At 39.4% G+C, this 18,707-nt stretch overlaps 1 protein-coding gene across 14 annotated transcripts in view; it reads left to right on the forward strand.

The window, feature by feature from the left end:
- Positions 1–18,707, forward strand: part of PTPRM (protein tyrosine phosphatase receptor type M) — a 529,398-nt gene that overhangs the window by 186,596 nt on the left and 324,095 nt on the right. For all 14 annotated transcript variants that reach the window (XM_060775055.2, XM_060775057.2, XM_060775056.2 and 11 more), the window contains exons 4-5: positions 3,727–3,805; positions 5,706–5,821. In XM_060775055.2, coding sequence (XP_060631038.2) covers positions 3,727–3,805; positions 5,706–5,821 — 195 coding nt within the window. The remainder of the gene's footprint in view (positions 1–3,726; positions 3,806–5,705; positions 5,822–18,707) is intronic.

An 18,707-nucleotide genomic window follows, 5' to 3' on the forward strand; every position in this document is an offset into this window, starting at 1 on the left:
CTAGTCCAACGGGAGGCAGCCAGATTGCTCACCGGAGCGGCATACAGGGAGCATACCACCCCCCTGTTATGCCAGCTCCACTGGCTGCCAATCCAATTCCGAGTACAATTCAAGGTGCTGGTTTTGACCTATAAAATCCTATACGGTTCCGGCCCAGTGTACTTGTCCGAACGGATCTCCCTCTACACACCACCTCGGAGTTTAAGATCCTCTGGGGAGGCCCTGCTCTCGACCCCGCCTTTATCACAAGTGAGACTGGTGGGGACGAGGGGCAGGGCCTTCTCAGTGGTGGCCCCCCGCCTGTGGAACTCACTCCCCGGGGAGATTAGAACAGCCCCCTCCCTTCTCTCATTCAGGAAACAGCTGAAAACTTGGATGTGGGACCAGGCTTTCGGAAACTCTGGCAGCTAAAAAGAAGGACCATAATGAAGGGCAAATACTGTAGGAACCTATTTCAACCTATTGGACCTACGGAACGCGAAACACTGACCATGAGATTGCTTACTGTTGTGCTATGGTGCTATATATTGATGTTTTTAATCTGTTAATTATTTAATTACTGTTTTTATATCTGTATGTATTTGTATAAGGGCATCGAATTGTGCCTTCTGTGTAAGCCGCCCTGAGTCCCCCCTCGGGGGTGAGAAGGGCGGGGTATAAGTAGCAGAAATAAAAAAATAAAATTGTGAGGCCCTCTTTACAGTCCCATAACTAGATATTCTCTGTTTGGCTGAGATGATCAATGTGATTTATGCACAGAAAACAAAAGAAATCTTAAAGATGGACATAATAAAAGTGAGGCACCAAGTTATCAAATGTCAAGCACCAGGGGCTATAGAGGGGTAAGATCTCTGTGAAATATCTCTTAAATTTCTTCTTACTAATAGGACTTCCCACAACATCCCAACTTTTCATAACATACTCCGACAAAGGTCAAAACCTGGCCAGGACAAACAGAACTTCCTTCATTTTCCATTTTTACCAAGCATCCCCAGGTAGAGAAATTTCTAGTATTACCAAATACAGGGAGTTCTAGTATTACAATACTAAGGTTATCAGCATTCACCTGATTGAACTGGAGTTCTGTCAAAGTCTGGTTCCATGGTTCAGGGTGTTGAGGACACGTCAATAACAAAGGGACATTCTGGATGGGAAAGTCCAATCAACCCTGGGAACTCATGATGATCCTCGGGGCCAGACTTCCAGTCAGCTTCCCCACTCAATCACCAAGCCAGACACCTAGTTTGCCTTGTTGAGGGCTCTACGGTTACCCTCTGGACCCACCCAGGGATGAGTTTATTGAAAATACAGAATTACAGTAAAAAGAAAGGATAGTTTGCAAGCTATAGTTCTGGTCCTTTAAACCGAAGGGGATACTTAAGTCGTTTTGAACCAGAAGTTTTATACTCTTTCCTGACTGGGATCAATTCATTGGTTGTTTATTTTTGTTACTGTAAGGTAAAAATGAGGGATTTTAAAAATCCTACACTTCTGGGGGTTTTGCGATGAAAATGCTCTGTATTTTTATTTTATAAAAATCAGAACTGAAGTTATTTTTTAGGTAGAAAAAGAGATCATTGTGATTTGTATGCAGACTTATTGGAAACAAAAGTAGAATTTAGTGAAGTGAGGAAATGTCATTTCTCCTCTTGGACAACAAGTTAAACATGCTAACAATGTCATGCAGCAGCAAGAAAAGCCAATGAGATTTTGGCGTGCATATCTGGAATACTGTGTCCAATTCTGGACACCACAAATGAGGGGAGATGTGGCAAGGTGTCTAGAGGTTGTTGTTGTTGTTGTTGTTGTTTATTTGTTCAGTCACTTCCCAATCTTTGTGAGGTCATGGACCATCCCATGCCAGAGCGCCCAGTCGGCCGTCACCTCCTCCAGCTCCTTCAGAGTCAAGCCAGTCACTTGACTCTGAAGTGTCCAGAGGAGGGAGACTAAAATGATCAAGGGTATAGAGAACAAGCCTTATGAGGAGCGGCTTAAAGAGCTGGGCATGTTTAGCTTGAAGAAGAGAAGGCTGAGAGGAGACATGATGGCCATGTATAAATAGGTGAGGGGAAGTCATAGGGAGGACAGAGCAAGTTTGTTTTCTGCTGCCCTGGAGATTAGGATGCGGAACAATGGCTCCAAACTACAGAAAAGGAGATTCCACCTAAAGATTAGGAAGAACTTTCTAACTGTCTCTGCCCCGGAGTGTGGTGGAGGCTCCTTTTTTGGAGGCTTTTAAACAGAGGCTTGATGGTCATCTGTCAGGGGGTGCTTTGAATGCAATTTTCCTGCTTCTTGGCAGAGGGTTGGACTGGATGGCCCATGAGGTCTCTTCCAATTCTATGAATCTATGATTCTATGATTCCAGAGTAAGTACAGCTTTCCAGAAGTTGGCCTGGATCATGCAAGGATTCATAAGAGGGGAAGGAAGCAGTGAATGGGATTCGAGATTTCATTTATTTAATTTGTAAATTGAGCATAGTTAAAAATATACATTACTGCCCATATTTCACCAGTGGTAGCATCACATAACCAAACCTATCACCACACAATAAAAAGCCCCCTTTGTTCCATGCACACATGGATTTCTTTCACCAAATAATTCTGCAAATCTGTCCTTTCATCTTAGCGGGGGGGAAAATCTTATTCGAGCTGCTACTCCCCTTAACCCAACACTAACACTTTTTCCTATCATTAAATTGGGAAGACAGCTCACTTGAGGAATTTGAAGAAGACAGCACAACCTTCTTAAAAGTACCTGCTGGTATCATGCCCCAGGTGATTTGTTCCAGGTGAGAGGGATGAGAAAAGACTGCCTTCGCTTGTGCTCTTTTTATAGTTTTGTAGACAAGAAGAACATTTCCAAAAAACGTTGCTTGGATTTCATAGCAGCTTTGTGTTTAGAACAGCCTGTGTTTCTCCTCCCTCACAACCTTTCCTTATTTCGTTCTCCCATCTTCATTTGAGCAAGTCTGCCTATTTCTATTATATTATGAACTGCAGACATCTTAAAAAGCAATACAGAAAAAAGTACTGATTCGTTATGACACTTGAAATACAACAAAGGATTTAATCATATAATTTTTAACCCTCTCCTTTTTCAAATTGTCACTCGTCTAAAAGAATATGAATAAAATGTAAAAAGATAGAAATGCCGTGCAACTTGCTTTTCCATGGATTCTAAACACATCAAAATATAATCCTGGAAGCATCTGTGGCCTGCTATAGATTCTCCAATGTGATTGTGATATATTTCCTGGGTTCATTATGTAACGTTCATTATTATCCATAGTTTCCATGGGGAAAGGAAGGTGTTTTGAAACCTATCCACAAATTTGGGAGTTGTACCATAATACATATTGCAGGACTATTTTGTGGAGGTGGATGGATGGGATTGTTAAGGTAATGTAACCAAATACTTATTGCGCATTTATAAGTTTGGAAAGCAAACAATGCATGTTGCTGTTGTAAGATGAACTTTCTCAGCTCATTTTCTTCTATTGATCTTATGAGCCAGGTAGTGAATTGCTTACTGATACAAGTGTGAGTAATTTTCCATCAAATACACAGCTTGGATACAAGTAATCAGAAATGCTGTGTTGTTTTATGATCTTACTTCTAAGCATTTTGCAGCTTCTTTGAGAAATAGTTCTTACATTTGCAGAGCACACATCTTTATTTCTATTGATAGCACTAATCTATAGAACTGCCCTTTTTGTGTTTCAGATAGTTTTTGAAGTAATCACTTCAGGTCACCAAGGATACCTGGCTATCGATGACGTGAAGGTTTTAGGACATCCATGCAGTAAGTGACTGAACATTATATTTTGAAATTACTTTATGAGATTGAGGAAATAAATTGGCCACTTGTATCATTTTGATCTTTCAATGCATTTATTTCCAGATTTCCAAAAGGTTTGTCCATCTCCCAGAAGCACACAATTTTTTAGTGTTAAGATGCTGTTCAGTAATGGCGAGAATCCAGTTTTGTCCATGCACTGACAGATATCATTAGATCCTGTATTGTTGAAGGCTTTCGTGGCCAGAATCACTGGGTTGTTGTAGGTTTTTCGGGCTGTGTGGCCAGGTTCTAGAACATGGCCCCACATCCTAAAAAACCTACAACAACCCAGTGATTCCAGCCATGAAACCTTCGACAATACATTGAACATCTCTATAGGGAGAAACTGTTCTGAGACACATGAAAATTGGAAAAACTAAGGACCAGGAAAGCACATCTACTGTGCTCTCTGACTTTCCTTCTACACTGCAGAGACACAGATACTATCCTACAATTTTTTGCAGCGAAAAGGACTTTCAAAACACCACAGGCTCACAGTATCTATGATAGTATGGAATGCAGTCTCTTACGAGAGAGAATTCACACCATCCACAAAGAACTCGAAAATACAGACAAGGAACTGTTGCACCTCCATATCAACATCAGCCAAAAGATGGATCTCCAAAACTGGGACAAAATAGACAATTTCACTTACAGAAAAATGGAGAAAGACATGACTCTCCACACCAATAGACAAAAACAAAAATTCCACAAATGCGAAAAGCAACAGTTGAAACCAGAATTGGATACATCGCAAACCATCATCAACCTGGCGGACAGACAACTCTATGAAGACCAAGTATCCATAATGGCTAAAGGAGACATTTTTGCTGTGACCACCACTATGATCCCAGTAGAAAACATCATTGCTAATATCGAATCAGCAATTTACCACCTCCCCGAGGAAGAAGTGGAAGAAGTAAGAGGGGAAACAGTAAGGATCCTGAGCAAGGCAGTACTTCCCCCCAGCAACAGAACAATGAAGGAAAGACAACCCATCAGAGACCTCAACTCAGATCCATCTAGATAATGGCCACACAACCCAAAAAACCTACAACAACACAGCAGATCCTGTCTAATTAGCCCTGGTTAGTACCTGAATGGTTGACCACTAATGAATACTAGGTGTTGTAGGCTATATTCCAGAAGAAAGACATGGCAAACCCATTTCGGAGTATTCCTTGCCTAAGACAGCCCTAAGAACTTGCACACCTATATAGACACATGTACGTTATAGGCTGCATGAAGGCACCATTCAAAAACTCCAGACAGGAACACCTGGAGCAGCTGCTAAGGGGAATTGTGTTTGTGTAGGAATCTCCTTTTCTCGAATTTGTTGATTGATTTCTTCCATTAACTGACTCAATTGGATTTTGACATACTTCGGGGAGAAAAACAGCATTGTGGATATTACAATAAGTTCACACTAAATGTTGTTATGGTATGGTCCTTCAGTTTCACTTGATGATAACAGATCTTCAGATAACCATGAAAACAAATATCTACTGCTGTTTTTTAAATAATACCGTGTCAATTTTAATTTAATTTTTATAAATGTTGAAGTGCTTTGCAAGAAGATTGGTAAGCTGTTACCTCCTAGATTTTTCCTTAAAAAGTACACTCGTAATATCAAGCAGAGTAGAATTTCATATTTAAAAATAAATTTCATACATCCTTGTTTGGTTTCCAACAATATATATGTATTTCTGTTAAAACAGCAGTGTATGTAGTATTTTTAATTGTATTGTATTTGAAGTAGAAGTTGTCTATAGAAAACAGACATTTATTTAAAATGAGACAAATTAATTTGAGTATCATTGTACTAATAATGTGCTTCTCTCTCCACGCACTTTGATTTCAACAGCGAGCACACCCCATTTTCTGCGTGTCCAAAATGTGGAAGTCAATGCTGGGCAGTTTGCCACTTTCCAGTGCAATGCTAATGGCAGAACAGTCCAAGGCAATAGGCTTTGGTTGCAGGTAATCTTTCTCCACCTTTATTTTCTGTATTGGTTTGGCTTATTGGAAAATCTATATTATATGGCTACTCTGAAGTCAAAGTCCAAAGAAAAACTATGCACATGTAGAAAGGAACCACATGGGGAGTTCTGCAGGGAACACCACCAATGCCCATGTTGCACTTGTCTAAATATTCATTATTTAGATTACTGTCACAAAACATTATTTTTTTAAAAAGTAAATTCAGTTAACAACTGTCTTTGTCATTCATACAATACTTAAATATTCTTTTGAATATACTCGGATGATGTTTCAAAGGGTTTTTTTTTTACCAAATTTGCAGCATTCGCTGAGTAATAGATTATTTTTAGTATCTCCATATATGGAGGCATCAGGGAAATTCATATTTATGCTCGTTATACATTTTATAAAACATTGAAAAAAAGAGATAATGCACAGGTGTTTTTTCATCAAAGCACCACATTTATACCACTTGTAAACCGATGCATAGTGATAATTTTTAGATGTGGTCTATTCTGCATATGTATGCATGGTGGTAACTGAATATGGTAAAATACATTTACTATGACTTAGATATATAAGACTAGAAGATATGATTTCAACGATGAAATAATTAGCATCTCTTGTAGAATATCAGAATCAGCAAAAGTCCAAAAAATGGCTACCTTTCCTTTCATTGCTGTGTGCTTGCAAGGAGAAAAATGCTTCATTGCTGCAGTAATTAAGGTTTAATTACTTAGTACTCTGAAACAATTTTGTTCAGAACAGATGTGTGCTGAATTAAAGATAGTATTACTTTTAGCAACATATGTTCACATTACCACCTGATATCTCTGAGTTTTTATAGCACTGTATATGGCGATCAGACATTTAAAATTAAGTTACATTTCTGACTGTTGAATACTATTCCATTATTTTCTAAGGATTTTTAAGGATTCCATGAACTGTTGTATCACTTTCATTTTTTCTTGTGTTATACTATGCTAGGCCCCTTCCACACAGTTGTATAAAATACCTCATGTTCTGCTTTGAACTGGAATATATGGCAGTTTGGACTCAGATAACCCAGTTCAAAGCAGATATTGTGGGATTTTCTGCCCTGATATTCTGGATTATATGGCTGTGTAGACTAGTCCCTAGAAGTGATATTCAGTTGCTTTCCCTGAGCAGATGCATGCTGGAAATCTCATACTAAATGCCACTGGTTAACAAATTGTATAAATGTGATATCATTATGAAGCAACCTAAATTTGTCAATACTACAGCACACTCATTCAGACATGCATGGGCATACACTTGCAATGTCAGATATCTCTACCTATAAAATTAATGAAGCTTAAATGTTACTGTTTAAATTAAATTAGTAATTGCATTTTAATCACCAATGGTTATGTACACAAGTTAATAAAGTTACTAAAGGTACTGTGTTCCCTGTTACTTTTTAAGTACTTTTGGGGAAAATCCATTTAGCACAATAAATAAGGGAGCCTAATATGTCCTTCAAAAGTATTCTTGGGCTCCTGGAGTAATAAAGTAAAAGTTATCAATGTTGAACTTGCTATGTGAAAAATGATGTCACTACCAGTTAGCAGTTACTTTCAGAAAAATATTATTTTCCCCTCGCTAACCCCAGAATGAATATTTTATAGTTAACATTATTTTTGCAATACTGAACCCATAAACTCTGGAAAATAATCATATATTTGCTAGCAATGATGACAGTTCGCTTATTTTTAAGAAGCTTATGATTATTATGCAGAGCATGTAATTATACTTTTAAAGAAACCATCCACTTATCACTTTGATGACCCAACAGGACATCTACTTGTTGACTTTTTAGTTAGCATTATAAGGCAGAGAGTGTTTTACTCTTTGCTCCACTTTGTCCATCAAAATCTACTACCCAACCAGTATCTGCTGCTATCATTTTGACTTGCTATGTCTAGACTCTAGAGTAAAGTAGTACCCTCTTCGGCATCTTGTCTTAGTTGGGAATGAAATCATCCACAGCAGAGGTAGTTAGTTACTGTCTACAGTTAACAAACATGAACCAGAGTGTCACTTTTCTGTCTTTTTTCTCCTTGGAATTAGGAGAAAAATGCAGTAGAAAGCTCACATGGCCAGAAAGCCAATATTCATTTGGTGTGTTTGTTATGGAAGATCGACAGATGATGGATAGTGGGCTTTATGCGATACAAACAGTGGTGTGATTTTTTTGTCGTGTCAGGAGCAACTTGAGAAACTGCCAGTTGCTTCTGGTGTGAGAGAATTGACAGTCTGCAAGGGCATTTCCCAGGGGATGCCCAGATGATTTGATGTTTTTATCATCCTTGTGGCAGGCTTCTCCCATGTCCCCGCATGAGGAGCTGGAGTTGATAGAGGGAGCTCATCCGCCTCTCCCCAGATTTGAACCTGTGACCTGTCGGTCTTCAGTCCTGCTGGCACAGGGGTTTAACCTACTGCGCCACCGGGGGCTCCTAGTGGTGTGATTGAAAGGCAAGAATAGAAAATGAATATAATAGAAAAAATAAAGAAATAGAAAAGAATAGAAAAAAATATAAAGCAGTTTCTCTGCAATGGGTTTTTGTATATCATGATACTGGAGCAGTAGACAGGTCCCAAAACAAAAACAAAAAAACAAAACAGTTTTAACAATCTGTGTGAAAAATTGTTCTTAGCCAAGGTCACGTTTCAACAAATTGTATTTTTTACCATTGTTGCACAACTTACATTTTTCTGAGAATTCCTCACCTTCTTTTACTGAAATTCAGATAAATACATATTTTTCTTATGACTATCATGCAGGAAACCTAGAATGAAAATGCATCAGATCCCACAGATTGTTGTTGCTGCTGTTGCTGCAGTGTGACTTCAAATCTTTTTTATGGTTGCCCTATAACAAGGTTTTCTTTGTGAGATTTGCCTTCCTAAATGATTTTTTGATGATTTTTATAATGTTTTAATCAAGCTTTACTGTTTTTAATCGTATGTATATGTTGACAACATCGCTGATGCTTGGGTGGGGCCACCCTGAGTCTCCTTGTGGGAGAAGGGCGGGGAAGAAATGAAGGAAATAAATAAAATAATAAATTCCTCTGAGGCGAAATGTGGCTTGCCTAAAATCACCAGTGGGATTCCCTGTTCTCCAGTCAAGATCTAACACACAAATACTATACCACACTGGCTATTTTTCACAATTTATAGACAGCTATATTAGCTAAAAGTTGTTTCTAGTGCATACAAAGATCTATACATACATACATACATAGTAAAGGTAAAGGTTTTCCCCTAGTCATGTCCAACTCTGGGGGTTGGTGCTCATCTCCATTTCTAAGCTGAAGATCTGCCGTTGTCCGTAGACACCTCCAAGGTTATGTGGCCGGCATGACTGCATGGAGCACCATTACCTTCCCACAGGAGTGGTACCTATTGATCTACTTACATTTGCATGTTTTCAAACTGCTAGGTTGGCAGAAGCTGGGGCTAACAGCAGGAGCTCACTCCGCTCCCCGGATTCAAACTGCCGACCTTTGGCTCAGCAAGTTCAGCAGCTCAGCGGTTTAATGTGCTGTGCCACTAGGGGCTCCACATACATACATATAAAGCTTTATATAAATCATACCTAGTGAACTGGAGAATACTGCTTTGGCCCATATTGAACCTTCCAAAAAACTGAGATCCTGAAAGGCTGGATTGTTGGGTAAATGAGGCACAGCCTTCTTTATAGTGTCATTTTGAAGTGCTACCCAGTGGTAGTCAGGTTGGATCCAATCCTTCTGAGTTGTGATGGGGGCAGTGAAGACTGTGTTTTTTGTTTGCTCTTTGCTCTTTAAAATTAAGAACCACTGCTTTGGTTGCTTTAGTTGTCTTTGGGAAAATGTTGTATTTGTTTATTGAACGGTTTAAATGCTTTTATTCCTTCTACATCATTTTGGGGGCCTTGCAGCAGACAAAATGTATATGCTCTATAGCTAAAAATAAATAATTAGTTAAAGGTGCATCTACACTGTAGAACTAATGCAATTCAACATCACTTGAACTTCCATATTTATACACAATGGAATCCTGGGTGTTGCAGTTTTACAAGGTTTTTAGCGTTCTCTGACAGAGAGTACTGATGCTTCACCAAACTACAACTCTAGGATTCCATAGTGTTGAGCCATGGCAGTTCGAGTGGTGGTAAACTGCTTTAATTCTACAGTGTAGATGTATCCAAAGTCTCAACATAAAGAACTTAATGACTTTTCCTATTGTACATATTGAATTGCCTACAATCATACAAGGGGTTCCTTTTAAGCTTTTTTATTTTATGACTGTACTATACAATATACCAATCTTGACAAAATAGTGCAGAGTAGAGACATCACACTGGCAATGAAGATCTGCATAATTAAAGCAGTGGTATTCTCCATAGTAACCTATGGATATGAGAGCTGGACCATAAGGAAGCCTGAGCGAAGGAAGATAGACACTTTTGAACTGTGGTGTTGGAAGAAAATTCTGGATGTGCCTTGGACTGCAAGAAGATCAAACCAATTCATACTCCAGGAAATAATGCCCAACTGCTCACTGGAGGGAAGGATATTAAAGGCAAAGATGAAGTATTTTGACCACTTAATGAGAAGACAAGAAATCTTGGAGAAGATAATGATGCTGGGGGAAATTGAAGGGAAAAAGAAGAGGGTCAGACCAAGGGCAAGATGGATAAATGTTATCCTTGAAGTAACTGGCATGACTCTGAAGGAGCTGGGGTGGTGACGGCCGACAGGGAGCTCTGGTGTGGGCTGGTCCATGAGGTCATGAAGAGTTGGAAGCGGCTGAATGAATAAACAACAACATACAATATTTACCAGTTCTTGCTTGAATAATTTCTGTTTCTCATTCTGCCTAAAAGTACCGGACAGCCAAAGCCATAGACTGAGTGGGATTGTGCTCATTGGGGTGGAGCTGTCTCAGGGAAGTTAGTTAAGGCAGGTGGACATTGTAGGAGAGGAGGAGGGAAGGAGTCTCATACTTTGTCCTCCTTTGTTGAAGTGGATTCATTTAATGTAAAAAATCCTGTTAGGGAATATTTTGAAGGAATTCCAACACACATCGAGTATTATCTAAAGTGTTACAGTATTGTGGTTGTTATCAACTGCTCTCTTCAGTTGCAAATTGATATATGTTAGTGATCAGATGTGAAGCATTTTGAATCATGATGTGAAATAGTTTATGAGAAAGCTTTATTTAATTTAAATCTGGATGATCTGGCAATGTGATGCACAATTAATCAATAGTTGAGAATATATTGCTTTGATTTAAACCTACCTAACCTACTGTAAAGGGTAGTGTATTTTTCCCATGGGGAAATCGTTCACCCAGGGAAACTGCTGGAGTGCAGCTCTGCCATCATAGATATTAGGTTGGACTCTTTCCAGAATAAAAAAAATTAACTGAAATGATAAATGAAATTTCTGGATCAGGTAACTGCCTTATTGCATTGTAGGCAATCATAGCACTTAGATCATTTAGTCACTGCATAGAAAGAAAGAAAAAGAAGGAAAGAAAGAATAGTTTCTCTATGGTAAGTCATCCTAGGTAATGACTTTAATCTGCTCAACCCTTTTCAGATGAACACTGAATCATGAGATTTGATTATAGCACATCAGATAACACGGAGACAAATTGACACTAACTGAACCAATTCCACCTTAGGTTAAAGTCAGATGAAGGAAATCATGAGTGTAATACAGCCTAGTGCAAGATCTTTTCCTCCTCTTGCAGTCACCGTTATGTCATTAGAGAGCTTGTGGATTAGGTTATATCACTGTGAATTAAATGCCTCACTAGCTGCAGTTTCAGTGAAAGCATAGAACACAATTAAATAAAATGATACAGAAGAAGTGTTGCTTACTACTAATAGGCCTGCCACTGGATTAATTTTTTTCTGTTTTACATTTGTGAGCAACTCTAGGTTTAGGACTAGTTTGTATTGGAAAACTGATGAAATACTGTTTTACTGCATTCAATGTTTGTTTTGTTGTTAAAGACTATAAGGTCAGCTTTGATGAATATGATACTTCTAAGTCACACAGTTGCTCATTGAATTCGCCTCATAACCAGCCCTCCATTTGCCGCACTTGCCCTTGGCGCTACATAGGAATGATCGCACCTAGGAATCATGAGCCCAAACCCATTAATTGTTTGTTCAGCCTCGATATTGGTTTATGATGTTCGTCTTATTATGATGTTTTATTGTTTTTAGATGTTGGATGTATTTCTGTGCTTGTTTTTAATCTGTATTTGCTGGGCACGCCCCTTGTAAGCTGCTCCGAGTCCCTTCAGGGAGATGAAGGTGGGGTATAAAAATAAAGTTGTCATTATTATTGAATGTCATCTGGCCATGGAGTATCATATTCTGGCACAATCTCTTATTTCTGTTTGGATTGTCTTATTATAAGATTTTCATGGTAAAAGACATTCCAAAGAGGTTTCCTATGCCTCCTTCTGTGGAGTACTAACAAGTCTTAGCTGTAGTGCTATTGCTGCTGTATCTGAGAAAACCTCTACCAATGTTGTGCCCCACTGGCACATTTGGGAAGGAGGGGAAGAAGCAGGGGAAAGTGGAGGGAACCGTCTTATTCCCTCCCATCTTTCCCCATCTTCTGGGATAGCCAGCCATCCCATATGCTTCCCCCGCCTTTCCCCTTCTTTCTCCTGAATTCTACTGCTTGGAGTCAGGTAGCACTTTACTCCTGACCACTGTCTTTGGGCTCCATTTCCATATGCTTAGGAAATGGTGTCCCACCAGAAGTGCCCTTAACGTTCTGTGGGGCTTCATTTCCTAAGCATATGGAAACAGAGCCCAAAGACTGTCTGATAAAGTCCTTAGTTTGTCTCGTTGGCAAAAGCCTGTCTGGTATGGGAAACCCTACTAGCTGCAGTGCTTCTTGCCTCACAACATTATACAGTCTGAACACCATCTAAAGATGAACCATGTTGAGTCCCACTTCCGGAAAAAGATGGCATATAAATTAAATTTTTAAAAGGTGAAATGCAAAATCTTAGGATTGTTATATTCTGTAATTAAATGTTTTGAGAAGCAAATCTTATTTGTTCTGTGGATAGCACAGTTGTTCAGTTTTACTGAATAAGGCACACTCCTAATGCTTTCTTTTTCATATTTATTTGTCTGCCAGATTTTCAATTCTAGTTGCACTGTTTCTTTGGTAATCAATTCTTTATACAACAGGTGGGCAACATGCAGCTCATACACATGCTTTTCCCACAAACCCTTATCTGTTCTATCACCTCAAGCCCAAAAGCATTTGCCAAATAGTAAATTGGAAGGATGATCACTTCCTGTTTCTAGAAATTCTGAGCAGGATTACATTATATGGCAAAACATGTCCCTAGGGGAATTACAATTCTGGGGAGTGAGCTGATGCCTTAACAGACACACTCCAAGTCTGTGTTGCACAGTGTCACAATTTTTCCCTGCGTGCAAGCTCTTCTCTCTGTACACATTTCCTTAAGTCTTCTGTACTTAAATCAAGGTGATGAGGACAGATTCCTTGATCACGGATGTCTGACCTTTACTTGGTCCTGTATTGCTTTATGAGGCATCCGAGGTTAAATATAGACCAGTTGTGTCTACATTTAACCTCGGATGCCTCATAGTCGGAGTCCAAATTTAATTTTCCCATCTACTTTGAAACATCAAAACATTAAATAAAACATAATTAAAAGTAAAAAACATTTGCTGGTTAAAATTTGATTAATGATGGTGTGAAAAGAAATAAAGAAATGATAGGTACAGTGCGTGGTAACAAAATAGGAGGAACTCTTGTAATTGGCACAAGTTTCACTGTTGCGGTGCTGCTGTAAAGAAGGTCCTGGTATATGCACACAGCACACAAGCTTCACACAGTGCTGGGAAGTTCAACAGGATCTCTCTTAGGGATCTCACATTTTGGATCGACTCATATGATCCATACTAAAAGCAATTTCTAAAAGTAAGGCATATGCAACCAAACAAAGGAATTACATTTTTTTTTGCAAAATAATATCATTGTAATGAAATCACCTCACATGTCAGGATCCATGACCACAGGGACAAAAGCCTAAATAGAAAGCCAGCAACCAATGACAATATCAAAGATCAGGTGAGAGACAAAGGTTACATTTCTTCCCATAATTCATAGAATTCAGTTGTGAATCTCAGGACCAAAACCCAAAAATTTCCAGTATTTTGTCAATGAGGAGTTTTCCATGTGAACATGATTGAAAAAAATGATCCCAGCTGTGACACCTGGCTGTGCCTACCCCAAGCCAAGCTGTAGCACTGCAGGTGAAAACATTAAGTAAGCTTGAATCCACAGGCTTGTCAGGGAATTAGAAACTATCAAAAGCTCTGAGAAAACTATTTTTATTACGTATTCTAGCTGCGCATAACAAATTAAATTTTGGCCACTATGCCTCAGCAGTAATTAAAGTAAAACAAGCAAATGAGTTTTCAGACACGTGTACTTATGGCAGTTTTTATTAGATTGATTTAAAACTTGGCACACTTGTAGGTATTCTATATAGATCATAGATGCCAAGTTTTAGATCGTTATCTCAACAAATGCCTATTTTTATTAAGAATTTTATTACATTTCCATTCCAATTCATTACAAAATACAATATCTATAATTCATATATTTATTTCTTCGCATTTCTCCGGTTGTGCTCCCCATCTCCGGAGTCCTTTCTTTCTTCGTGGACCCACTAGAACTTCATTTCTTCTGGTGAGGGTTGCTTCCCATCTTCTTTTCTCTGTGTTTCTTCAATAATCTTTTTCCATATGCTTTCCAAATCGTTATTTTAATTAAAATTACATGTTAATGATAAATTACATGTTAATGATAAATTAACATGCAATTTAAAGGCCTTTTTAAGCCTTTAAATTACATGTTAATTTATCATTTATTGCTAATTTCCACAAACAAATGCCTATTTTTATATGTTCTTTCTAAGGTGACTGGTAATGGAACTTCCCCTCCTCCCCGCTAATTTTAACTGAAGGAATACTACCATGCTCTTTTAATTTACCATTCATGACTGTGATGGGTTAAAAGGTTCAACTTAATAAAAGAGTAACGTTATTGTGTTATTGGATCTCACAGTGGCATTTGACACAGTCGACCACAATCTTTTGACCCACCGCCTTGCTGTTGCTGGAATCAGGGGGGCAGCTTTAAACTGGCTGTCCTCCTTTCTTCACAACCGTGGACAGCGAGTGGAGAGGGGAGGCCTGGTCTCTGAGAGGTCCCCTCTATCTTGTGGGGTTCCTCAGGGGGCCATTCTCTCCCCTCTGTTGTTTAACATCTATATGCGACCACTTGCTCAGCAGGTTCGAGGTTTTGTGCTTGAGTGTTATCGGTACGCCAATGACACTCAGCTGGTGCTGAAGATGGAAGGCCGACCGGACGCTGTACCCGATTGTTTCCATCCGTGCCTCGAGGCCGTTACTGGATGGCTGCGTGCCAGCAGGTTGAGGGTGAATCCAGCAAAGACGGAGATCCTATGGCTGGGTCGGCCGGGCAGTGGGGATATCCAGCTGCCTACCCTGGATGGCGAGGTGCTATGCCCATCATCATTGGTAAAGAGTCTGGGAGTCCTTTTGGACCCTCTGCTGACGATGGAGGCCCAGGTCTCCGCCGTTAGCAGAACCGCCTTTTTTCATCTGTGGCAGGCTAGACGGCTGGCCCCCTACCTGTCCAGAGACGACCTAGCTACGGTGATCCAGGCCACGGTCATCTCAAGACTGGACTTCTGTAACGGCCTCTACATTGGCCTTCCTCTGTCGGTGATCCGGAAGCTCAAGTTGGTACAAAATGCAGCTGCTCGGCTTCTTGCAGGAATTCCGATGAGATTCCACATAACACCAATCTTACTACAGCTGCATTGGTTACCAATTGAGCACCGGATCACTTTCAAAGTGATGGTACTCACCTTTAAGGCCTTGCATGGTCTGGGGCCGATGTACCTGAGGGACCGCCTCACCCCCTACCAACCCCAGAGATCCCTCCGTTCTGAGAACCAAGATCTATTGGAAATTCCCAGTGTCAAGACCTTGCGTCTAACAGCAACCAGACGCAGAGCCTTCACAGCAGTGGCACCATCACTCTGGAATACTCTGCCACCTGAAGTCCGCAGCTTGCAGTACTCACCAGCTTTCCGCAGGGCATGTAAGACATACCTGTTTCGACAGGCTTTTAATGTTTGATATTGCTGTTTTTAAATTGTTTTAAATTGCTTTTAAATTTTGTTAGATTTTAGCCATTCTTGTAAGCCGCTCCGAGCCCCAGGGGAGTGGCGGCATATAAATTCAGATAATAAATAAAAAGAAAGAAAGAAAGAAAGAAAGAAAGAAAGAAAGAACCAATTCAGTTAGCAGAAAATGTGGCTATCCATGAAGAACATTAAACTGCCAGTCATATTCATTTTCGGAAATTCACTCAGAGAAATGAAAGGTATGGGATTGTCAAAAATACAAAAGCTTTTGTTACTTAGAAGCTGTGTAGTATAAAAATAGTAGTAATAAAGGGAATGCTTTTTCTGCATAGCTGTCAAAAATGAATGAAAAATAAGTATCTTAGTGGTTATGTACTTGGTGGCCAGTGTTAGCTACTTGGTTAAGAATATTTAACTAAAATCACCTTGTCTTACCTTCTCTCAGACTTGATGGACGCATCATCTATGTGCTGATCACCCACAGAATGGTCTTCCTTCTCCCCATGAGATTAAAGCCTGGTAAAGGGGATAGGTGGGTGGACTACAATTTTGATAATAGTGACACAATTGTGGCTAAGTAGAAATCGTTAATATGGAACAGTAATGAACCAGTCAATCTAAGTAACTATTTGTGTTTTCAATCATTACTTAGCCACAGCAATGACAATATTGCCAAGATTTTAAGTCCCTCCTTCCCCCAGACCTGCTTTATTAGGCTTCAGCTACATGGGGAAAAGGAAGTCCATGTGCCAGTGTTTGGAATGTGGATGAATGACATTTCCATCTGGTTTGAGGAGTGGCGTTAGGCCAAGAGAGATAGCTTAGTAGCAGATACATGTCTTACTAGAAATCTTTCTAGTATGTAAATGCTTTTTTTTCATCCAAGTTAGCATTGGCCCTGTATGTTTCAGTACATCAGTGAAATAAATGTAACTTCATATGTTGTTATGTGCCTTCACATTATTTCCAATTGATAGTGAACCTAAGGTGAACCTATCATAGGCTTTTCTCTCATGAGAAAATCCATTGAATAAGGATTGAATTCTTCCTCTCAAAGACACCTAGCCCAACAATCAAATTACTTCATTATTACTATTATGTTTATTTATATCCCAATTTTTCTCTCCACAAGTTGGCTCTCTTAAATTCATCCGTAGTTACATAAATATATCTATTCCAAGAGTAGTCCTGATCTACCACATCCACAGGCTTGCTACTAAAAGTTTCTACTAGTATGTAAAATACATGGATATTAAATAGGGACTATAAAGCCCTAAACGGTTCTGATCCAGTTTACCTTTCCGAACATATCTCCCCCTATGAACCACCTCGGAGATTAAGATCTTCTGGGGAGGCCCTGTTCTTGGTCCCACCTTCTTAGCAAGTGTGACTGGTGGGGGCAAGAGACAGGGCCTTCTCAGTGGTGGCCCCTCAGCTGTGGAATTCCCTCCCTAACAACATTAGATCAGCCCCCTCCCTCCTAGCCTTCAGAAAGAGATTAAAAACTTGGCTCGGGGACCAGACCTTCAGAAAAGCAGTGCAATAATAAAATATAATTGGAATATGTGCAATGACTACAGAACGGCCTCAGACTATGATTTTTGGATGACATGATTTTAATATTGAATGTAATGTTTAAATTTTTAAATAGGTATTAATTTTAATTCAATGGATTTTAAGCTTAATGTTGTATATGTTTAAGGCATTGAATAATTGCCATATGTAAGCCGCCTTGAGTCCCCCTTGGAATAGAAAAAGGCAGGTTATAGATAGGGTAAATAAATAAATAAAATAATAATCAAGTAACTAAATCAGCAACAATTTTAGAATCCAGATGAGGGAAGGGATAGTTTTCTGTGATTGGCTGAACAAGAGGCTTTTCATTTACTCCCTTCTAGTTGAAGGAAAGCATTCATAAACATCATCTAGGAATGGAAGCCAGTTGATGACTGACCTCAGTTTATTCACTGGCATTTGATAAATTCTGACCTTAGGAAGAAAATGTAGAACAGTGAGAACTTATCCATTGTGGAAGGAAAAGAGAGCTGTTGTGTGGAGTTCTCCAGGTAAACAAGGCTACGTCGGTCTTCTTTCTCAGGCAAGGAGAAAGAGCAAAAGCGAGACCCCAAAGAACAGAGGCGACAAAGAGAGCAGAGCAAACCAGATATAGTATAGCTCCTTGGAAAACTCAGAACTTATGTGTTGCGCAAACAAGATCTGAAATTCACGAATGCCTTTTAAACTGTTAGTCCAAAATTATTACCTGTCCCATGCTCTTTCCTTTCCTGACAAACCCCTAAAACGGTGGAATATATTGTCACACACAATGACCATGAGGCAGGAATGTGGAGCAGAGATTTTCTTCAAGGTATTGTCTTCTTTAAAATATGGTAAGTTGCATTGCTTTGCTGATAATATTAGTGCTCTGTTGTGAATAGACTCTTTTCTCAGCACTTTGCTTCCTGTGGTCCTGGCAGCTTTTAAAGGCAGCTGGGGATGGTAGAGGCAGGAAAAAGGAGTTATTGTGAATGCCTCAAATTTTTCCATACCAGAAAGAAAAAAAATCCGCTGATCAAAGTGTATAATTAGACTGGTGAGAGCACAACAGTGTGTTATCTTCTCAACA

The sequence above is a fragment of the Anolis sagrei genome, chromosome 4, assembly GCF_037176765.1.
Source record: "Anolis sagrei isolate rAnoSag1 chromosome 4, rAnoSag1.mat, whole genome shotgun sequence".
Classification (NCBI taxonomy): Eukaryota; Metazoa; Chordata; class Lepidosauria; order Squamata; family Dactyloidae; genus Anolis; species Anolis sagrei.